Raw genomic sequence first — 23,801 nt, forward strand, 5'->3', positions numbered from 1 at the left:
TCATGCTTCAAAACCAGCGGTTTGAATCTACTAACAGATGTCAGTGACTCCTCCATATGAAATAAAAAAACTTTTAAAGTCCACAACTACAGAAAAGCGCTTGGTACTTTTAACATGGTACCATCCTCTCACCATCACCATCGCTTATTTCCTCAGATTTACAAAAATAAATACTTATGAACATATCTGACGTGACCAAGAATAGAAAAAAGAAAACTCCAAAAGGTGGCAGGAACAGTGTTTTCTAGCTAACATTTAAACTTTTATTTTTAGAGGGTGAAAAAGACTGATATTTAAGTACTAACTTTCTGACTCTAAACCTTTCATGGAAGTCCACACTGCCTGGGGTTTACCTTTCTGTCCACTCGAAGAAGGTTTTCTATATCAAAAGACTGGGTGCAAACACTTGGAAAACAAATTTTAACTGCAATTTAATGCAAAACTAAAAACACAACAAACATGCAGCAACGCATAGGTTTTCAATGGTATGCATATTATTTAAAGTGCATCGCTTTTGAGAAACTTCTCAATTTTCTGATTTTCACAATTAGGTGTGACCTGATCCGTCCCTAACCCGTCTCCACGCGATGGCCAGGAGGCAATCCCTACGCCCCGCAGGAACCTGCGGCACTAGCCTCTCCGAAAGAGCTTAAAGATGCTAGTGCTGCCCCGACTTGTTCCTGTCACCCAAACCGAACGTACAGTACTGGTGCACACGTGCCCTTACACCAACATCAGTAGTAAGCCCAGTTCCTAAATACTCTGTAACGAACAGACAAAAGAGCAGCGCTGTGACTCCCAACCCTAACTTTGGTTCTGTCGCAAGCTAACGAACAAGGGCCAGGGCCCCACAAGGGGCACGAGGAACAAGCGCTGGCGATGCGGCACTTCTCCCTCCAGCCTCGAGGTGCCTGGGGCTGCCGACAGGGCCTGGCCCGCCAGGCATCGCTCCCCACCCAGGGACGGGTCCAATCTGCGTCCATGTTGAAATCTGTGGCCAGACTGGGGACAGGGAGGCCTGGCAGAAGGGCAACCCTGCTGGTCACCCACAGGAAAGCTGTGGCCCGTGCTGACGCAAAGCCCAGATTCACTATCACAGCAGGTGAAGGGAAGGGCAAGAGTATTATTCAGTGTGATGGTTCTAAAAACAGCCCCACATTAAATGCCTACAGGTCCTGGGGACCCAGCAAGGTTGAGGACTGAAACGCCGCCTGACGGAGCAGGGGTGCTTCAGGGCCGGGAGAAGGAAAGGCGCACCGTGCCTGAACACGCGCGTCTCCAAGGGAGAGTCACGACTCCCTCACCCGCAGCGCAGGCCCCAGGTCTCCTCACCTCCCAACAGAAAGAAAAGGAAGCCAAGCCCACCCCACGCCCTCCTCCAGGACCGACGATCAAGGACAGCTGCTAGAACCGCGAACCCACATGCATTTGAAAAACACAGGTGTGCAGGGACCCTACAAACACACAAGGCATGGGGGGTGGGGGGTACACAGGTGTGCATGGGGAGGCTACAAACACTGGGGGGGTTACCCAGGTGTGCACGGGACCCTACAAACACCTGGGGGGAGGTTACAAAGGTGTGCATGGGGACCCTACAAACACTGGGGAGGGGGGACACAGGTGTGCACGGGGACCCTACAAATACCCGGTGGGGAGGGGTTTATACAGGGATCTCCTTCACAGGAACCTGTCAGGACATTCTTCCCGAGGGAGCCCCTGGGTTGGCAAGTCCAAAGAGCAGATGGCAACAAGGGCAGCGTGGGCGGCCAGCGGGGTGACCAGACAGGCCTAGGACTCTTCGCCCATCTGCAGCAGAGAGTTGATGGCGGCGTCCTTGTTGCCCCTCTGGGCCTCCAGCACAGACCGGATCACCTCCTTGTCCATGTTGGGGAACATGTCCTGGATGGCCTTCAGGTCCTCTCCGCTGCAGCGGGGCTGGGTGGTGGCGGCCGGCGGGGCCATGGCCACAGGCACCACACCGGGGCTGCAAACCGCAGGCATGCCTGGAAGCAGAGACAAGCAAGTGAGAACAGGAGTATGGACCAAGGAGGAAGCAGGGCACCTGCTGGCTCCTGGAGGGGGGCAGATCCCTCAGCCGGAAAGGAGGAAGTGGTGCACGAGCCCCCACCCGCGGTTCCTACTGCAGGAACGTGTGCTCCTTCCACGCCAAGGCAAGGCTGTGGGGAAAGGAGCGCAAGACCTCCACTCTGCCACTCACAGCACAGAGGCAGGCTTCTGCCACCAGTCACAGAGCACTTCACTTCTGAGGCTGAAACAGCAAGCAGAGCACACAACGCTCCTCCCTCTGCGCACCTGAGTCCTCAAACCTTCCCCCGTGCCCAACGCCGAGAACACTTCCTCAGCTTGGCCAGTGTCATGACGGCCACACTGTGGCCAAGAACAGAGAACCCACGGCAGCCACGATGGGCCTCGATGGGGCTAAGTGCCACTGTTTACAACACAGCAAACACTTAAAACAAACTCACAAACAAAATACAGAACATCCAAGAAGCCAGGGGGCTGCACTGGGGAGTGGCTCCTCCTGCAGGGGTCTGGGCAATGGAAGGGACGGAGACCCGGCGTTCATAGCCGTGGATTACCGTGGGCTCCTTGCATGGCATCTGGTCCACGTAGTCTCTACCCCTTTGGCAGTGCTGGATGTTGCAAGCTGGCCAAGGAAGACTGTCCCTACACTGACTCCCCCGTCACTTGAACCGCCCATGACGGAACACAAGCACACTCGAAAGAACGCAAAGTGTTAATAAGACTGAGTGGATGACACAGCACACATCTAAATACCTCTCTAAAACGAGATTAAAATAATTAATTATCTTAGATAACTAGTTTTAGGACGTGTTTTAGTTAGGGGCAGGTGTCCACCTGGCCAGGTGACGGTACCCAGTGTCTGCTGCTGTGGACGTTGAGCGTCAGCCCGTGAACGTCATCTGTGGCTGACCACATCTACACTCGGCTGCGGGGAGTGCCTTTCGCAATGCGTGACGTCTACTGTAATCAGCTGGAGGCTTGAAAGAGAGCAGTCAGAAGGCAGAGGCAGGTCAGCACAGCTCAGAGCCGACACAGACCCATGTCTGGAGGTGCAGAAAGGACACAGCCTGGGGAAAGCCGCTTTAGCCCAGAAGCTGGGAGGGAGGCCAGCAGCCATGGCCGGGTGCCTGTCGTGTGACACCAAAACCCAGAGGAAGCCAACTGCCCTTTCTCTGAAGAACTGTAAATCTGTAACTAAGTACATCCCCTCTATAAAAGCCAATCCAGTTATGGTGTATTGCATTCTGAAAGTTTTAGCAAACTAAAACAGGATGTGACTTTTGCCTTTTTAAGTTCAGAGGATCCAAAGGCAGCAGAACACTGTCTTTAACACTGCGCCAGATCAACGGCTGCCACAGGCTGATAACTTATAAAGGTAAATAAACACAACAGTGACAATGTTAAAGCACACAGTTTGCTTCATACAACAGCAAAGTCATCTTTTATTGAGAAATTTCCATACTAAAATACTGAGAAATTAAAATCTCCACATCACCAAAAATTTCAACTTACCTTATTTGAGCTAACAATTAGGAAAAAAACCAAATTCTATTTTCTGCATACTCATAAAAAATGTCAACTATAACACCAGATACCCTTGCTTTCGGAAGGACTGCTGTAAAAAATCAACATGTCTACATAAATTTAGACTGACGCTAAATCTCTATACAGTCCTCGAAGCCCGTTAACCTGCTCCCTCCTCCGCTCATTCAGGAAGGGTTTCCTGCCGCCAACAGGAGGCATTGCCCCACCCTGGTAGGGTATGGATCCTACACACCTGGGATGGGAATGCAGACTGCACCCCAACACACACACCTGGGACGGGACGCGGCCTACTCACCTGTGATGGGGACGTACCCCACGCCCTGCTGGTACACGGTGGGCATCAGGACCACGGGCTGGGGAGGCATCACCATGGCAGCGGGCAGCGACTGGAACAAACCAGAGAGGACCATGGAATCACCGCAGGAACACACTCCCATCCCAGCCCTTACGTTCTGCCTCACCTCCAGCTCCAAAGGGAGCAGCGCTGGGCCACAGCCCACCCCGCACCTGAGCGTGGGGCTCCAGCCCCAGCCCTGGGCCCAGATGGCCATCAGCCCTGCCCATCCACCGTCCTGTGCCACGCCTACACAGCCGCCCCCCAATGCCACGTTCCCTCCACACTCCTGGGCCTAGGGCGGGAAAGACTTAGGACAGAGCTGTGACCGACTGAGAACACGGCTTCACCAAGCGTGACAGTTTAGTCTATTTTGTAAGAGAAATCAAGGACCTTTCACCACAGTCAAGCAAAGATTTTATCCCAAATACCTTTTATTTATAGATTCTTAGTAAGAATAATGACTTTTTATATATATAAAAAATACCTGTTAAAGATCAAATGAAATATGAGTAAAATCATCTCAATGTCCAAGATTTGCTTTAAAATGCTCCAGCCGTGGAGACTATCAGTGAGGCTGGGTGGTACACAGACGGGCTCATGAGACTGCACCAGTTGGCACATCTGAAATCCTCTACATTGACAAGTTTTTTAAAAAAACCTGATGACACTAGAGGAGATGGCAGGAAGCCAAGATCTCAGGTTCCCTAATCCTGTCCCCAACCTCTGTCACCTTCCGGAAGGTTTCCGAGAGCTGCAGAGGCACTGGGCCATGCCCAGGGGGCTCCTCTTGCCTGAGCCATCACAGGCCTCTTGTTTACAGTTCAAGGAGGTGGGCAGGGCAGCCCTCGCACCTTAATACCATGTATTAGGTCCCAACTCTGACGCCTCACTATTTTATAGCAAGAAACTGCTTCTGTGAGGAAGAGTCCACAGACGGGAAGCGGCACAGGCGATAATGTCTCCACAACGCTGGGCTCTGTGCCTCAGGCCCCATCCAGTGTGGCTGGGCCACATGTCCTGCACAGCTGGACCCCAGGGCAAGGCCTGGCAGAGGACTCAGGAGGGTGCACGTGGAGAGCACAGCAGGAGTACAGGGGTCTGTCTGCACTTCAGGATGGAATCCTCTCCCAGAGGAGCGGGCCTGCGTGTGGCCTGGGCATGTGGGGAGAGGCCTAAACCTGGATTCTGCTCCATTACTGCACCCTGTGTTGTCAGAGCAGGTGGGAAGGACCCCCTGCCTGCCTGTCCCCCTCCCCAGCCTCCCTTGCACCCCCTGTGGGTAGAAACCAATAGGGAGTCAGGGTCGAAGCAGATCTAAGCCAGCACCCCGGAGCAGGCAGGAGCCTGGTGGCTGGTCCAGCTTCAGGCAGGCTTTCAGCTGGTCAGGGCTTCACGTGGCGGTGTCTTAGACCCTCACATCTTAGGAGACCGGGTCCCTGGTGGCCTGCCTTTGTGCCTTTGTTGCCAGATGTGGACTTTCTGAGGCACCCCCACAAGCCCTGGCTTGGCCTCTCTCCCCCCACTCCTCCTGGGAAGCGATGCCCAGGCTCTCTGAGTAGTCAGGCTCTGCAGCCCAGCTAGTGGGCGGGACCCCCAAAAGGCCAGGTGGCAACCTCAGCTTGTAACCGAGTAGACTTGTTTGCGTGCTGTCTACTGGAAGCCTTTCTTCCTCGAGAAAAAAAGTATAAGCTAGCAGAGCTCGAGGACCGAAAGCAGGAAACTGCTGAAATACCACAAAGCATGAGTCTGAACATAAAAGAACTAAACTAGACATCAAAACCCAAAAGATGTCTTCAAAAGCTCCATATGTGGAAACCAACTGACACAATTCTGAATAACCCAGGGGGCCAGAGCAAAGTCCTGGGCAAGGAGTGTCCAGCAGTCCTGTGTGGGAGCAGTGGCCTGATGCGGTCAAGGGCACCGCCATCACATTCCGAGAGCGTCCACCTCGCGCTGCTCCACTGCACTGAATGTGCAGGTCTGCTCTGATTTTCAGGTTGTGTAAAAGGGACAGCTAGATGACAATCAAGGCCTAAGATATTAAAAATAACTTCCGTCACTAATAAAAGATCTGCAACGATTTTTCTCTTAAATGTGGCCTATACATCATTAGACCCGAGAACCTCCTTCCTTCCTCTCCATATAAGAAAGCATTTTCTAACACTTCTGGCTGGCCGGGGCCCAGGCCCAGGTCCAGCGTGTGCCCGGCAGGTATGGCCACGAGCCGCAGGCTCCTCACCGTGTAGGAAAGCACCAGGTTGATCATGCCCTCCTTGTCGTCGCCCTGCCGCCCGCTCAAGCTGTACCATTTGTCCTCCACCGTGCCCTGCTTCAGCGACTCGGGGAGGGTGATGTGGGTCCAGGCAATCCGGTCATCCATGGAGAAGGCTCGCTGAGGACACAGAAGAGCAAGTGACCGCCTGACCAAGGCCAAGGGGACCGCCAGCTCAGAGTCGAGGGCGGGAGCTCCCTTGTGGGCCGCCTGCCCCTCTGGGTCCCACTCTCCCTGCAGACCCCTACCCCTGCCCGCTCTCGGGCATCGCCTGGGCAGCCCAGCCATTTCTCCACACCTCCACGCAGGCAGCCTGGGGAGGAGTGCAGCAGGCTTCAGGGGATGCTTCCAAGTGGCCTCATGACCTTCCCATCTTCATGGGGCCACTGTCCTCGCTCTGGCCCCAGCCAGAGGGTGGGAGGGGGAAAAGAAGGAGAGTAAGCAGGTCCTTGGAGGCACCCAGCTGCTCCCACTCCTCGGACACACGGTGAGCATGAGCCCGAGGGACACAGAAAGCTCTGCCCTGTTCTCCCCTTCTGCATGCCCCTTCCTATTCCGAGGGCAAAGGAAGAAGGGAAAGGGGAGGAGAAGGCGAGAGGAAGGTGGGGCAGGGGACCCATTTCCCCTCCTCCCCTTGCACTCACAGTCCCCCATCAGCTCCTGGCCTGTGGCCCCCACCTCCACCGAGCTGGCACTCTGGCTCAAGAAATGCCCCAGGGGGGTGGAGACACAGGTCCCCGACACACAAACTCAGGGGGGCCTCCTGGTTTTCTACCCAAGTTCCCCCAAACCTGCGAGGGCTCCATCGGGCTGCATCCCTGAGCTGCACCAGGGGCTCAGTGTGACTCACCACCAAGAAAAGCCCACCCCCCCATGAGTCCAACTCATTCTACATTCAGCCTCCTCTCTCAGTCGTGAACCCACAGGCATCTACTTGGGGTGGGCACAGGGTGTGGGAACACCAGGCACCCCGGAATGCTCTTCTGTTATTTCTAGGTGAAGGGGCCTAAGACCGTGTCAAGGGGAACCAGCCCACCTCTAACACTGTGACCATCACACCCAAGGCAAAAGCAAAGGCGCGTCTAAAGGTCAGCTGACCACGCGTCTGGAAGAGCTGGGCCACCCCGCACCTCATCGAAGATCTCCAGATAGAAGGAGTCCACGCCCGGGGGCACAGTGCAGTGGATGACCTTGTTCCAGCGAGGGTTCTTGGCGCCATTATGAGCCGTGGGTGTCTCGTACACGGCGTAGCCAAGGCGGACGCGGCAGTATGGGTCCATGCGGGTCATTCCATAATTCTTTGCCAACTTTGCCTGAAATGAAGCCCATGTCAGAAAAATGGAAGAACTCCAGGAGGGAAAAACCCTGTCTCCTAAGTCCCTCAGGTGGCAGGTTTTCCTGGGGTCTGAGCTGCTGCCAGTCAAGCTCCCCTGGACCTGCCCTCAGCTGTACCCCAGGGCTCCGAGAGCAAGAACAAGGCACCGCCCAGATCGTGCAACTCTGCATAAGCCATGTGATGCCGTTCTCTGACTATGTGATCAAGACGCTTTCAAGAATGCTTTTGGTCCAGGCACCGAGTGTGAAGGGTCCCCAACACCCTCTTTGGGAGCAGCAAGGAGAATAAAAAATGAAGGGTGTCCCTGGACAGAGCAAAGGGCCCAGGACGATGGGGGGAAGCAGGGCCTCCCTCCCCACACTGGAGAAATGGAACCTCCTCAAGTTCCTTCCCTGCCCGGGCCTCACATCCTCCCTCACGAATGGGCATGTCATCAGTGGTCAACCTGTCTGCCTGCCACTGGACATGGGCCCGAGGGGGACAGGCCTGTGTCATATTAGTCTCTGAGCCAGGAAGAGCCACATCCAGAGCCCAGGGGCCATGAGACCCTCACTCAACCTAGCCAAGACGTGTGACTACTCAAGGTGGGAGTGTGTGATGTGCAGGTGGCCAGGCGAGAGGTGTCATTTCTTGAGATGGGGGTGCGTGGCTGTGCAGGTGGGAAACATTTCTATTTACGTGTAAGAGGGAAGACCACAGCAGATTATATTACTGTTCGGCAGATACCTACCCAAAACGGACACAGATTTAAACATAAAACTTAAAATTAAAAAAACTTACAGAATAAAGAACAATAAAAAAATCTATGTGACCATAGGATAGGCAAAGATTTCTTAACTATGACATAAAAAGCACAATCCATAAAGGAAAACTGATATTTGGACTTCATAAAAATTAAGAATTTCAGACAACAAAAAGATGAGCCTCAGACTAGGAAAAAATACTTGGAAATATCAAATCTGACAAAGGACTTGTAATCCAGAATACGTAAAGAACTCTCAAAACTCCGTAAGAAAAGAAAATCCAGTTAGAAAATGGGCAAAAGATCAGAGGTGGGGGAAACCCAGTGACAGCAAATCACCACCTAAAAAGAGGCTCAATTTCAATAGCCACTAGAGAAATATAAATTAAAACCATGATGAGACACCACTACACTGATTAGAATGGCTAACATGAAACAAAACAAAACCCCTGAGAGTACCTAGTGCTGGCAAGGTAAAGTTCAGCAGTTTATCAGAAAGTGAAATGTTCCCTCACCATGCACCCCAGGAATCGCACTCCTCACAGTTAAACAGTTATTACTGAGCCCTGATCAGTAAAGCAACAACACAGCCTTCTGGCCTAACAGATTGCTCTGACTTTATCACCAGTACCGGAGTGAAGCTGTAACGTACCCCAGAAAAGCCATGTCCTTAGCCAAAGGTTAAGGGTTAAATTGTTTCCATGGAGACTGACCCACTCAATTGCAGGTGTGGCCTTTGATTAGATTACTTCTTAAAATGAAGACCCACGTTCACACAAGGCCCTCTCCAAGGATGCCAAAGCCGGACACTGCCTGTCCCTTGACCCATGCAGGGGTGAACACTGTGGCACGTCTATACAAAGGGAAGGTGCGCGGCCAAATGGCAGTGAAGCCCAGACACCCAGAGGAAGGCGGCAGATGGCCAGTGCACCCCACCACCCCATCTCTGAAAAGACGAATGACAGGAGAAAAGAGTGCTTGCCTGAGTCCAAAATGGGGTCACAGATGACAAGGAGCAAGAGGGAAGTTTCCATGTTAGAAAAGTTCTGTAACCAGATGCAGGGGTATATCAATTACTCAACACTCATTGAAATGTACAGTTAATTAAAATGGGGGTACTTTAGTGTGCATTAATTACACTCAATGAGACTAAAAAAACAAAAACTTTCGTTTCCTGGTGCTTGCCCAGGCAAAAAAAAAAACTGACTGACTGCACTAGCCTCTCTCTGCTTACATGACGCAATGTCCCTAAAGCAGTGGCTCTGGGGCCTGAGGATGCTGCTGCCATCACCTTCACCTGCCACCAACCCTTCCCTCAGCCACAGGACAGCTGTGCTTCTATTAAGCAGTAACCCCCATACTCCTCCTGGCCCCTGAAAACCTGGAATCTTCTTCCATTTCTATCTAATTGCTATTTCTAGATATTTTAAGCAAATGGAATCCTACACTGCTTGTCCTTTAGTGCATGGCTGATTTCACTCAGCACATTTTTGGAGCAATCCATGTCGTTACCTGCATCAGAACCTCCTCATTTTTATGGCTGTGAGGACAGGCCCAACTGTGTGTGTTCACTCTTCCCTGGACGGACGCCCGGGCTGCTCCTGCACTGAACTCTGCTTGTCCACCACTCTGCCAACTCCCTGCCTTCAGTTCCTTCGCCATCTGTTTTCGGGAACCAACTCTCAGAAAGCGCGGCTGTCCCGGACATCAGCTGCTGCTTGTGGTGAGCCAGGTTCCCTTTCCTGCCTGCTGGGGGCATCAGGACACTGGGGCGCCCTCACGGCACGCAGCCTGACTAGTCTCTCTGCACTCTGTAGGGCGTGCAATTGCATGCCCTCAGCCAGGGCAGGCTGGGAGCTGAGTCCAAGGTTCCCAGACTCTTCCCCGTGACCCAGAGCTGACGGACCTGGGCCTGCCCAAATGGACTCCTACCCGCCTTTCCAGCGCACCGCACAGTGGCCCTGGGGGTCTCTGGACTGCATGCTTCCTTCCAACCTGTTCCTCCTAGGACTCTCCCCAATTTGAGTCAATCCTATTTGCACCCTCCCAGGGCCTATGGTAGAGGCCTCTGGAGATGCTGTCATCAGATCCAAATGGCTGGGTGGTTCTCCATTCAAGCATGTCCTGAACTCAGGGATTTCCCATCAGCATCTCCAGCAGCTTGCTAACCACAATCTCCTTGACACAGCAACCTAGATAAGGTCAAGACAGGCCTGACAGCTTCCCACCTCACTCAGAGTAAAATCCAAGGTCTCTGCAATGGTCCTGCAGGTCCTGCGAGGTCCAGCCCTGACACCCCTGCCCTGCTCTCTGTGTCCCAGAACCCCACATCTGCCCGCCACATTAGCTCCCTTGGTACTTCTTGAAGATATGGAGCAGGCCAGCTGGTCCTTCCACCTGAAGATCCCCTGGCTCTCCTGGGCACGTCCTCCAGGGCTTTGCTCTGCAGACATGAGCCTTTCCAGCAAGGCCTCCCTCGAACCCCTACTTAAAACCCAGTGGGTACTACGCCACCTAACGTGACGTCGGTGTCACGTTGTCAGTGCAACGTCAGCTGCCAAGGGCAGGTGGTTTGGTCTGTTTGCTCACGATGTGCCCACCTAGAATAGCTCCTGGCCCAGAGCAGGGGCTCACACTGGAACAGTACTTCCCACAAATGCATAATTTATCTCATTTCAAGCTTATGCCCTGAGTCCTGATATCAGTAAAGCAACAACACAGCCTTCTGGCCCAACAGACTGCTCTGACTTTATCACCTGTGCCGGAGTGAAGCTGTAACGTACCCCAGAAAAGCCATGCCCTTTGCTGAACCTATTGTTAAGGGTGGAACCTTTGATTAAATTGTTTCCATGGAGACTGACCCACTCAATCGTGGGTGTGGCCTTTGATTAGATTACTTCCATGGAGATGCAGCATGCCCAATAATTGTGAGTGTGATCTTTTGATCAAATGGAGATGGGACTCTGCCCATTCAAGGTGGGTCTTGATTAATTTACCAGAGTCCCTTAAAAGGGGAAACATTTTGGAGAAAGCTCAGTGCCAACAGAGATATCTGGAGATGCACAGTCTAGTGGAAACTGCCATGTGCCTTCCCAAGAGATGCTAACAACCCACTACCTAGAGTTGTGTCCCAGAGGAGAAAGTAAAGGCCCAGAGATTCTCAGGGAGGAAACCACTGGCATCAGAAGCTGGAAGTAATGGAACTGGGAACCAAGACCAGCAGATGCCAGCCACGTGCCTGCCCATGATAGATACCAGCCTTACTTCAACAAAGGTATCTTTCTCTGGATGCCTCAGTTTGGACATTTTTATGGCCTTAGAACTTATAAGTTAAACTTGTAACTTCAAAATTTCCTTTTACAAAAGCCATTCCATTTCCGGGGTATCCCAGCAGCTTTAGCAAACCCACACATCATCTGACTGTGGCTGCACTCGGCTCCTCACCCCACCCAGGTCCTCAAGAGGGAGTCGGCCCGACCCTGCCTCTGACTTCCAGGCTCTCTCTTCTTTCATTCTGTGATTGTTGCTTCCTGTTCTGTCTATTGAGCTCTATGCGACTATGTTTTGTTCACTTTTAGCAAAGCTTGTGATCAGTCCTTTCATGCCAATCCCAATGCTGATGTCTCTCTTGGGGCTGGTCTAGCCTAGGATAACATTTCTCCCGAAAGGTCCCAGTGATAGCCGGAGGCCCGCAGGGACAGTCAATATCCTTCTGTTGGTGTCACCAAAATTTTGCTGCAGATTTCTTAACATTGCACATTTTTCTGCTCAAAACTCCTTAAAGGGCAGGCAATGGTGGCACAGTGGCAGAGTTCTCGCCTGCCATGCCGGAGACCTGGGTTTGAATCCCAGTGTCTGCTCATGCCAAAAAATAGGAAAAAAAAATCCTTAGAAATCACCCTATTTTCTGAAAACAATGTCATAGGAGAGTCTGGGATAGCTTCCAGGTAACTTTTTTGTTTAGTTTGCTGTTTGATTTTAATCTTAATAATTTAAACAAATTACCAGAATCTATTGGCTCTTTTTGCACAGCAGGACACTAATTGTCTGCAGCCGCTTGGAGGGCTCTTTTCACCACCCCAACGCCTGTTTCCTCTTCTTCTTCTGTCCTCTGCTAAAGCCAGCCTTTGCTGTCTCCAAGCCCATCACATCCTCATGCTAATTTTTACCTCTTTCTGCTTCCCTCCTGCAATGTGGGTGAAATACTCAAGCTCATCCTTTACACTGTCAAGCATACTTCCTGTAATGTCAACTACCCTTTGCAGAAATTACATAGTATATGGTTAAAGAAACATCATCCCATGCATTCCAATATTTACTGAGCACAGCTATAAGCCAGTCACCATTCTAGGAGCCACAGACACAGACAAATGTCTCTGCCTTTCCAAAGCAACATGCAACAGACCCCTTCGTAAAGCAGACAGCGTAGCAGCAGCATAGCAGACAGCAATGCGGTGGCAGAGAGTCGTCAGCTAGGAATGATGGAGTGTGCTGGAATATGGGGTGGCTGCTGAGGGAAGGCACAAGTTCAACGGCCTGGAGGAGGGAGCAGGGGAGCACAAGCACAGTGCAGAGCAGGAGTGGGGAAAGAGGGCACAATGACCAGTGGTGAGGAGGACAAGCAGCAGGGCCCAGAGTACAGAGGGAGAAGCCCTGGGGGTCCGGAGCAGGGCAGTGCCCCATTGACCAAGCTCTAGGGATTGAGTGGACGGAAGACGGAGGAGGAAGTGGGTTGGTCAGGAGCTAGGGCTGGCATCCAGACAGGAAAGCAGCAGGGAGCACTCAGAGCGTGGAGCCCTCGGAAAGGGGGGCCATGAGCCTCTGCTGGATATGGGAGTGAATAAGGAATGAGAGGGAGGGGAGGGCCCAGGGCTTAAGGTGAAAGGATGGAGCTGCCACCTACTGAGATCAGACTGGGGAGAAGCGGGTTGGAGGGGCTTGTTTTGGAGACATCAAGTCTGAAACACCCAATGAACATCCAGGAAGAGGCCAGGCAAGAGTATGGAGCCTGGTAGGCTAGGAATGTGGGTGCTGGCAGCACGTGGATGGTGTTTAGGATGGCAGCTGTACACGCTACTAGCCCTAGCAAGTTTGGTCAACAGAAATAGGCTGGAGGACCAGACCCCAGGACTCCTCTAGGCCCAAGACACAAGAGGAGAAGCAGCAAAGACCACGGGAAGAGGCCAGGGGAGCAGGTAGAGAATCCAGAGTGTGCCTCCTGGAAGCCATGGGAGGGAAGTTATCAAAAAGGAAGTGAAAAATGGGTGCCAACACTACCAAGAGGCAAGTAAAACGAGAATAGAGAATTTTTCTGACCACTGGACTCAGCAACACAAATTCTGGGGTGCACTCCCAGTGAGAGGGTGCAGGGACAAGCCTGCCTGAGGACAGCAGGGTGGGCCAGTCCTGGAGTCTGGTCTCCCTAGGCAGGGAGCAGCAGACTCAGCTCTCAGAGGGTGAGCTTCCTCGTGGGTTAGTGAGGAGAGGGAAGCAAAGGGGCTACTTCAGAAACACACGGGTGAACGAGTGTTGGACACACATGGAGGGAAGGACAGCAAACCCCGATGAGCACTGAGCAGTGTTTCTGAGGGTTGTGGATCCTTAAAGCTGAATTTTATTTGAGTGACTGTCTTGCTACCATGTGTGGATATTTATGCATCTCTAAACAAGTGTGGTTCACAATGCTTTTCCTTTTTTCATGGCTTTATAGGTTTTCCATCAATTGTATATTCTGATTTCCATTCCATTTAGTGCAAACAGGTCTTGGTGTCAATGCTGGCTGTGACAGAAGAGGCGTCACCTGGGCTGAGGGTCAGGGCACAGGCCCCGGGACCAACCTCAGAACGTTTCATACGGCACAGGACCGGAACTTGGCCCTGGGCAGGCACTGATAAAGGCCCGTTACTAATATACTGAGCTACTTTGGGCAGAAACCTGGGTAACTGTCAATACTTTTCACATCTATCATTTTCAACATCAGAAAAACTGGTATTAGGAAAAAATTCCCATTTGTCCACATAGAAAATGCAGCATCAAAGCTGAGATTCACAATTACACCTGAATGAGTGAAAGCTACTGTCATCTGTCCACCCAGCCCTTACCCCAGGGTCCTCCACCCAAACCCCCAGCCTGGGGCCACCCCCACCACTCAGGTCCCTCCTGGGTCCCCAGAGGCCACGCCCTCCCGGAGATGACCTGCACCACGGTGATGTTGAGGCGGTCCACGGTGCCCAGGGCCCCGCCGTACTGCAGCTGCTGAGCGGCCTGGGCGTCCAGCTGGATCTGCTGCTGCTGCTGCGTGGGCGTGATGCGGAGGAAGTCCTGTGGGAGCTCACCCAGGTACACCTGCAGACCCAGAGAGAAGGGCGTGAGGGGGCCAGCCGCCGCGAACCCAAGCAGGGCGACCAAAGGCGGGGCAGCTGGCTGGCTCCGTATTGCTATAGCTCCCACATTCACAGGGGTCTAGAGCCAGCCTCATGCCCCGCGACCAGGTCCCCAGACCAAGCTGGCCACAGAGCTGCTGTCTACCCATCGCCCACTGCACGTCAGTCGGTGCAAGCCGAGGGTTCCTGTTGGGAGGCCCGGGACCACCTACCCCGAGCTTCACCAAAGGACTGGCAGAGGAGTGTACTGAAAAAGGATCCACGGGATGGAAGACATGGCGTGTGGACACAGCTCAATAAAATCTGCAGACTCAAACAAAGAGAAGGATGCAGACATCTGAACAGGTTCCTCACAGGCAGAAAAGGCTAGTGGGACGTTTTTCAGGTTATCTCAGGCCGAAGAGCTCTGAACAAAGGAAGCGTACATCACGTGTCCAAATGAACAAATGACGTGAACTCTAAATCTAGGACCTCAAGGGACTGGGAAAACCCTATACTGGTAGACTCCAAAATTTCCATCTGAAACTGCTCAAGTTCAAAAATGCCTCAGAGGAAAAAACGTAACAGTTGATTCACAACAAAAAACTCAAAGACCTCCCTGCTCTGCATCTCCTCGGACCCTGTGCCCACCACTTGAAAAGGGGATGGAAGGACCCGCAGGCGCCCAGTGCCCTGGCGTGGGGCCTCTCTGCAGCAGTGAGGACATGCTCCAGAGCCAGCAGAGAGGGGCTGAGGCCCAGGCCCAGAGTCAGGGAGCGAGCCGAGCTCTCAGAGGACACAGCGCCTTCACCAGACCGAGGAGACGCGAGAAGGTGCATGGGACTCCACAGCCGGACACTGGCAAAAGCTCCTCGCCCACAGAGGACCCACCTGGGAGCTCAGCCCCAAACCAGGACGGCGAGCAGCCTCACAGCCAGGCCTTGTCAACAACACCCATGAGCCCCTGGCCCAACACGGGAAGGCCAGGACCCAGAGCCACGAGGGCCGCCCAAGGGACGAGCCAGGAACGCCAGGCCAGACTGGCCGAAACCACAAGGGCGACCTGCTCTTTCTCAGGCACGGATGGTACAGCTAGAGAGTCACAGCATAAGAATAGTCTGCCATAAATGAATGGCTAAGGGAGCCCACTGTGCGAACAGTCACCAAAAAAGAGCAAGCCGTGGCAACAGAGAGGGGGCAGCCGGGCTGCGGGGCAGAACACACAGCCCGAGAGCGGTGGCAGGGTCACTGGCCAAGTAGGCCATCCTGGACACTCCAGCTCAGACTCACACACTTGCTGCTGGGAGCTTTAAAGGCCTGGATGTTTACAGGAAACACTGAGTGGAAAACCTGCCACAAACTTGAGTTCTGGCAAACAACAATCACTAAGTACTGTCAGTAGCGAGAACAATTCTGATGTCTGGTGCTTTCCAAGACCCACCACCTCCATCCTGCACAGGCAGCCCACACCTGCCTGGAGCTCCAGAAGGCTCCAGAAGGCTCTGACTGCCTTTCACGAGTGCTCCGGGGAAAGCCCTGCTTCCATCCGCGATGCGGGCAGCCTCCGAAGCCCTGTGGGAGAGGGACCACCTCCTCAGTCTCCATCAAGACCTGGAGAGCACACAAAGCACCAAGAGCAACAAAACCAACGGGAAACACACAAAGGAGACCTCGCTGGGCATCGGGCAGCGGGCAGCAAGCAGCAAGCAGCACCAGGCCCGCCCATTCACACTCCGTCCAGCTCCAACCACCAGGTCCAGCAGCGAGGCTCAGCACTGGCATGGCAGACCGGCCTGAGGAGCTGGCAGCGCGGCCGGCTGGGTGGGTTCCACGACATCGAGGGCAATCTGGTCATGAGGCTGGGGAAGCCCCGATCCCCAAGACAGGACACACAAGGCCCAACAAAAAAGGAGGTGAGAAGAGACGCTGTCACTTCAGTAGAAAACACAATTCAGTCGAAGATTCTTCAACCACTGTGTGCACTGCAAAAACACCTGAGACTTGAACCTCAACGTCTCCAATTCCGAAGTGCCCACTGCCCTTCCTTCCACCAGAGGGGCTGCCCCCGAGCACTCAAAAGTTAGACCACCCTCACATAATGAAACTTCCTCAGGTAATGGACACCAAAAATAGGTTGGATGTTGTGACAGCATGTGCTAAAAACGAAGAAACTTTCAGCGTTTCATGTAAGTGAACTCATGCCCTGTGTCCACGCATGGCTGGGCTGTTTCTCTTAGAATGATGTCTCAGCGTTCACCCTCACTGAGCAGGTGTCAGCATGCCACTCCTTTCATGGCTGAGTGACACGTAGTGTACCCAGCCCGGACTGGACTGGACACTGTCCTCGGCCAACACAGAGCAGTCGGAGCGCCCTGAGTACCACCTTCCCACCTAAACGCGAAGTCCAGGAGGGGCTTCCAACCTGTGACGCAGCTCACACAAACCGACCACTGGTGTCTGACCCAACCTCGGACCCAAGTCTCTGCAGCCAGCCCCAGAACTAAATTCCCAGGCAGGACACAGCAACCTCTCATCCTTCCCCATCGGAAATGCTGACCAAGGGCCTCAGTGATTTGGCCATCGACTCTGGTGCCCACTGCCCTTCCTTCCACCAGAGGGGCTGCCCCCGAGCAGGACACACAAGGCCCAACAAAAAAGGAGGTGAGAAGAGACGCTGTCACTTCAGTAGAAAACACAATTCAGTCGAAGATTCTTCAACCACTGTGTGCACTGCAAAAACACCTGAGACTTGAACCTCAACGTCTCCAATTCTGAAACCCTTCTGGGACGGGGGTGAGAAAGGCAGCCTCTCAGTCTTTCTCCTAGAAGAACTGATCCAACAGCAGGAGTCAAAAGAGGGGCACCAAAAAGACGGGCAGCAGGGGAACTGGCGTTCCTTACAAGAGGACACTCTGAAGGCTCCTGAGACAGGCTCCAGCGCCTTCCTCACAGGGTGCAGACCAGACCAGCAGCATCCACAACTACCCGGAATGCTCCGAGAACCTGAACGGTGGGGGTGCTTGGGCGTGGCGACAGGGTGCAGACCAATGCCATGGAATGAGATCTGATCCACTGGCAGTGACAGTGCCAAAAGGTCCCACCGGTAGTGTCAGGATCACCACTGATCCGAGTCGTCTTTTTCCCTCCTCAGATCTGCATTTCCTTCCTTTCCATGTTATCTGCAATTTATAAATTATTGCTATAGATTGAATGCCTTTCTGATTTCACTTCGCTTTATTCCATTTATTGTTAGCCATTATTCAGCACTTGCATGAATGTTTTAGGAATTCTAAAGTCAATCATAAGATGAGAGCCACTGTTAATAACTCGAAGTAAAAAATAGGGAGCAAAAATAGAAACTGGTGGGTTTGCGTGTATTATATAGATAAAATATAATGGCAATAAGGTATATGTTAGTAAATATTTTTTCTTTTCACAGAATGACCTTGTTATTCACCCTTAAAGGAATTTTTATTGTGCTATTTCAATTTTCAGTACAAAATAAAGGTACTTAAAGGGGGAGGGGTCGTTTAGAAACTCCAAAGATTGGGCAAATCCCCAAAAACACTTCTCAGGGGACAGAAGCAAGGTCAGAGAACAGCTCTTCCCAGACTCACTTTCAGCCTTGCACCAAACCTGAAGAACATGTTTGAGGTGCCAACTGCTTTTCTTTAAAAAGCAAAAGCAAATCTCTCCTTGCCTCATCACAAACTCGACCCATCTCGGAATAGGGCGTGCCTGCAAGCTGCTCTGGCCCTATGAGAAGAGAGGCTCTGTTTGAGGACAACATTTAATATCTCATCTGTACCAGCAGCCAGAGCGCAGGGCAAGGGCCAGCAAGAGACTCTCTGAGATGGCATTTGCAGCCAGGCAGAGCCCAGCACCCACCCGGAGGCTCTGCAGCACAGCCTTGCACCAGGACAGCACATTCCCAGCTATGCCCCAGGAAGTGCCGTGGAAAAGACCCTAGCAGCCGCCACTGCAGGCCGCACACCCTCTTGGAAAGTCCTGGTGTGCAGGGGCTACAAACTGATGGGGTCACAGGCGCCTATTTCTGTTCCAATACGAGAGATGCTGGAGGGAGGACAACAGTGCTCACTGGCTCTCTCCCACACGACTCTCACCTGGCAACCCCTTCTGGGGCGCCTGGTAGCAGCCCAAACATGTGGGAAATGCTTCCTGATGCTGGTTTTGTCTGCTCACTGTGAGTCAACTTGCAGAAAGACTCATGCTAGCCACATTCAAGGGGATTAATGTGTACAACCGAAATCCCAATTTATTTATTCTGAAACGCCTACTCTGTACCAGGCGGTGCTATAGCTCTGAGGATATGGCGGCACATACAGGTCCTGGCTCTCGAGGAGACGGCGTCCTAGAGGAGACGGACAGACAAGCAGGCACTTACACCCATGACAGTAAGTGGTACAGAGTGACATCAACCAGGGCAGGAGTGGAGAGAGGCACGCAGGGTGGTGAGGAAGGGCTTCTCAGAGGAAGCAACTGCCCACCTTCTCTTCCTTATTTTTATGTCTTTTCTGTCCCCACTGGCTAGGCAATACTCTTCTTCTTCTTCCTTTTGTACTCTCCTAGATTTTCATTAAAGAGACCGAGAAGGTTTAGGGTTTTTAAACCTCCAAAGGTCAAGCTGAACAGTCTAGTATTACCGTTCAACAATATTTTTCTAATTTTATGACTAGGAAACGTGGGCTTTTAACGACAGTGTGGATCGAACATGGAAATGGAGAAAGTAACTCCACAGTGGAGAAACGCCATGAACATGCCTTTAGCCAGGTGACAAAGGCTTTTCCATCACCAGTGACGAGCCAAGTGACGTGTGGTACCTTGAAATGATGCCCACTGGGGTCTTCTGCCCAGTGGAGGGCCTTTCCACCAGGCACCTGACCAGCACTCCTCAAGCCATCAAGGCCCCAACGTCAAGGAAAAACTGAGACACGGTCGCAGATCAGAGAAGACTGAGGACAAAGCAACTCAGGGCCCCATGGTGACCTGAGCCAGGTCCAGGACAGGAAGAGCCAAGTAGGACCTGGCTTTTACCTAATGGTAAGGCCCCAGTGTCCCTTCCCAGCTGTGAGGTGAGATGTGAGTGAGCATCTGGAGAAAACAGATGATGGCTAAGTGGGGACTGACCTCGCTCTGCAGCATCCGGTAGATCTAAAGTTACTCCAAAATTACAAGTCTATTACACAAAAACTCAATTTCACCCCCTACAGCCCCCCAAAAGGAAACAATGCCTCAGTCCATACTAAATAAAAACAAACTACTGCATATACAGCCGGCTTGGCCACTGTCTGCTGGAAAAGACAGACAAGTCTGCCTGCTGCTTCTGTGCCCTGGTTTCTCAATTTAGATCAAAATCACCCAAATGAGGAAAGATTCCTACACCTGAAAAAGCTACCAGTGTTAATGTATGCTTTATCTGTTCTAAGACTTGAGACTATGAAAAAGAAAATGATTAGTCTTGTCCACTAGACATACAATGCGTATTATTTACATGATTCTGTTCAAACGTACAAGACGATACAACATCAAATGCTAATAAATGGTTTTAAATTCATCAACTCCACTTCTGGGAATGAATCCCATAGAAACACTGCCCAGGTGTGCCCGCCCAGGGATGCCTGTGTGCCCGCCCAGGGATGCCCATGGGCCCTAACATCACAGGGCTGGGAGAAGCTAGCAGCGAGCCATGGGCTGGAGACACCCACCAAGGGGCCCCCGGGTGGCCCTGCACCCACAAGCATGAGACCTCCGCAGCAGGCACGGCAGGCCGCAAGCAGAAGTACGCACAGCGCAACCCACAGTGCAAAAACCAAGGGGGCTGAGATTTAGAGAGAAACTCCAGAAGAAGATGAAATGAGAATAGGAGTCAGGGGAAATACCCTGCTAGTTGTCTCGTCATGTACACGAATAACTTTTATTAAAAAGAGAAGAGGGGTAGAACTCATTCCCTCAAACTGACTTTTAGCTTAAGGCTCCAAGCAGTTCTTGTGAGTATCATTGTACGCTACGTGCACCTTCCAACACGCCCCCTGTGACTTCACGAGACCACTGATCTGGCCCCCCGCCCTCAGCCACTGCCAGCACAGCCGGTCACTGCGGCCCACCACGGCCCAGGCCCACCTCCGTGGCAGCCACTCTGTCATCCTGGAAGAGAAGAGCTATAAAACACGTTGTCCAATTTTAATTTTGGCAAGGAAAGAAACATACCTTCTACCATTCCAATCTCCTCACGTAATGTGTTTGGTCTCCACCTAAGCTAACTTTTCCTGTTAGGCAGGCAGAGGCTAAATAAGCACCTACCGCAAAGTTCCTTTGGAGACGTCCCTAATGAGGAGCGCTGATGCAGGGGTGCCTTGTCACTTCCACATTTCCACAGGCCTGCCTCCCGCGTCCGCGCCCCTCCACACAGAGGAAGCAGCACCCTTCCCCGGCCCTGGCATCCTGAGAGGTCCAGGCCCAGGATCTGCCTCACCCGGATCCACAGAGGAAACCCTCCAATCCCTCCTCCCAACGCCGCCGGGTGAGCTCCACAGCAGAGTATCAGATGGGGCCGGACCGCTGGGGAGGCGGCGGCTCCTCACCTTCCTTCACCATTGCCCTTTTCCTAAGCGCACCTCTGGCCATGGCCCTCTGCGCCGGCTTCCGTGCTGGCTGCACCTCTGGCTCACACGGAGGATGGCCACACTCACGCTTTCAGTTCACTACAGGGCGATCCACAACTCAGAGGTTTTCAAAGTTAAATTAAAAAGTTTAAAGCTGTAACATTTAACTTTATAACTGTTATTTACTGGGTAATTTTTATGTAATTGATTTCCTTATATAAACTGCATCAAATTACAAATGGATATCAGCTACTCACATAATTACCTAACAGCATTTTAACCAAAAATTTTAAAAGCCATTCAACTGTTATTTTTCCAGCAAGAGTAAAACATCTGAAAAAATTAATTTCTTAAAAATCACCCTTAGGACTGATGTCCAGATAAATCCCAGAGTGATTTGAACAGTGAATAAAAAAGTATTTGCAAAGCTCCCTTCGGGGAATGGTGAGAACGGGGAGAAATTCAACTTCCCCAAGTTGAATTCTTGATATTCTCACAAGCAGTGTGGACAACTAAAGCTATAGTCTGAGCCCCAAGTCTTGGCATTTGTTCATATGAAACTTAACCCCACAAAGGATAGGTCAAGTCTACTTAAAATTAGGCCTAAGAGTCACCCCCAAGAAAACCTCTTTAGTTGCTCAGATGTGGTCTCTTCTCTCCAGCCAACACAACAAGCAAACTCATCACCCTCTCCCTGTCTACGTGGGACATGACTCCCAGGGGTGTGGACCTTCCTGGCAACGAGGGACAGAAATCCTGGAATGAGCTGGGACTCAGCATCAAGGGATTGAGAAAACCTTCTCGACCAAAAGGGGGAAGAGCGAAATGAGACAAAATAAAGTGTCAATGGCTGAGAGATTCCAAACAGAGTTGAGAGGTTATCCTGGAGGTTATTCTTATGCATTAAGTAGATATCACCTTGTTATCCAAGATGTAATGGAGAGGCTGGAGGGAACTGCCTGAAAATGTAGAGCTGTGTTCCAGTAGCCGTGTTTCTTGAAGATGATTGTATAATGATACAGCTTTCACAATGTGACTATGTGATTGTGAAAACCTTGTGTCTGATGCTCCTTTTACCTACAGTATAGACAGACGAGTAAAACATATGGATTAAAAATAAATAATGGGGGAACAAATGTTAAAATAAATTCAGTAGATTGAAGTGTTAGTGAACAATGAAAGGGAGGGTAAGGTGGATGTATGTACGAATTTTTTTCTGTTGTCTTTTTATTTCTTTCTCTGAATTGATGCAAATGTTCTAAGAAATGATCATGATGATGAATATACAACTATGTGATGATACTCTGAGTTACTGACTGTATATCAAGAATGGAATGATCATATGGTAAAAATATTTGTGTTTGGATGTTGGTCATGTTGAATTAAAAAAAAAAAGTCCAGGGTCTGTTTGAGGGGAAACTGAACTCTTAATATCTGTAAAAAATTTCCACCATTATTTTTAAATCTTAAATTTATCTCAGAATCAAACAAAACAAAACAAAACTCACTCTTAGTGAATTTAGTTCTTAACTTTTGCTTAGTATGAGAAAATATCTTTTAACTAGGTGCTACTATTTCCAGCACTTGGCACACTGAACCTTGACTTGATAACGTCTGTAAACGATTTACACTCAATTCCCCAGCCCGAGTAGAACTCACCGCGCTGACGATCCAGCAGAAAGAGCACCTGTCCGGCAGCCCAGGCATCAGAGGGCAAGGTCAAACTGTTGGGGGAAAGCCCTCACTCATGGCCACCTGTTGCCTGCAGGTATGTAGCTCTGAGCTTGCACATGTGCTGGCTACAGACTTATCTTCTACCAACCTGATAGCAGGGCTCAGGCAACACCCAAGAAAACCCATCAGAAGCATCAAAATACTAAGGAGACTTTGCCCAAAAGAGCTGACCTTTGAGGGCCACAAACCATCGCCATCTCTAAGTTTTTTTCACCCCCTCCAAGAACCGGCCACTTGGGACAATGCCTGCCCCGTTGAGGCTGCATGTATTAGGGTTCCTGGGGCCCCACAAAGCCAGTCCAAGGAGACACTCGAACCCAAATACTGCTACCCCTCAAAACCCACGATTCTGAAAGACCTGAGTCAACAACCCAGGTGGAATTCAACGTTACTTTCAGGGCTGGGAACCACGGTAGGAAGAGCTGGGCCCAGGCCCAAAGGGCAGAGAAGTAGGACCACACAAAAATGAATCCCAGGGCTTGACACCTGTAGCAGGTGGTCCCCAAGGAGCGGGAATGGGAGCACCTGCTGGCCAGGGGAAGCTGGGAGCCTAGGCCCACCAAGTCACCCAGCACGCCCGCCCAAGAGCGCCTTGTATTCAAGTCCAATGAGCCTGGGGCCAAGCTCAACATGTCCCAGACAGTCCAGGAGAAATGCCTGTCCACCAAAACAACTGCCCACCTGTGCTGCTGATGGCATAGAACCCTGGGGGACAGACATGGGCAGGGCGCATGGTGTGAGTGAAGGCAGATGGGCTGCAGTGGCCCAGGACAGGACATGGACAAGACCAAGGAAGGCTGTAAG

At 51.7% G+C, this 23,801-nt stretch overlaps 1 protein-coding gene across 7 annotated transcripts in view; it reads right to left on the minus strand.

Moving 5' to 3' along the window:
* Nucleotides 1–414: 414 nt before the first annotated feature.
* The window catches only part of TOLLIP (toll interacting protein), a 30,870-nt gene continuing 7,483 nt past the window's right edge, over nt 415–23,801 (minus strand). For 2 of the 7 annotated variants that reach the window (XM_077115332.1, XM_077115328.1), the window contains exons 2-6: nt 14,474–14,623; nt 7,331–7,513; nt 6,168–6,320; nt 3,887–3,977; nt 415–2,003 (exon numbers count right to left, since the gene is read on the minus strand). In XM_077115332.1, the coding sequence (XP_076971447.1) occupies nt 1,789–2,003; nt 3,887–3,977; nt 6,168–6,320; nt 7,331–7,513; nt 14,474–14,623 (792 nt within the window). In that variant the 3' untranslated portion in view covers nt 415–1,788. The other 5 variants (XM_077115327.1, XM_077115326.1, XM_077115329.1 and 2 more) reach the window with 5 other exon arrangements.

The sequence above is a fragment of the Tamandua tetradactyla genome, chromosome 9, assembly GCF_023851605.1.
Source record: "Tamandua tetradactyla isolate mTamTet1 chromosome 9, mTamTet1.pri, whole genome shotgun sequence".
In the NCBI taxonomy this organism is placed as follows: domain Eukaryota; kingdom Metazoa; phylum Chordata; class Mammalia; order Pilosa; family Myrmecophagidae; genus Tamandua; species Tamandua tetradactyla.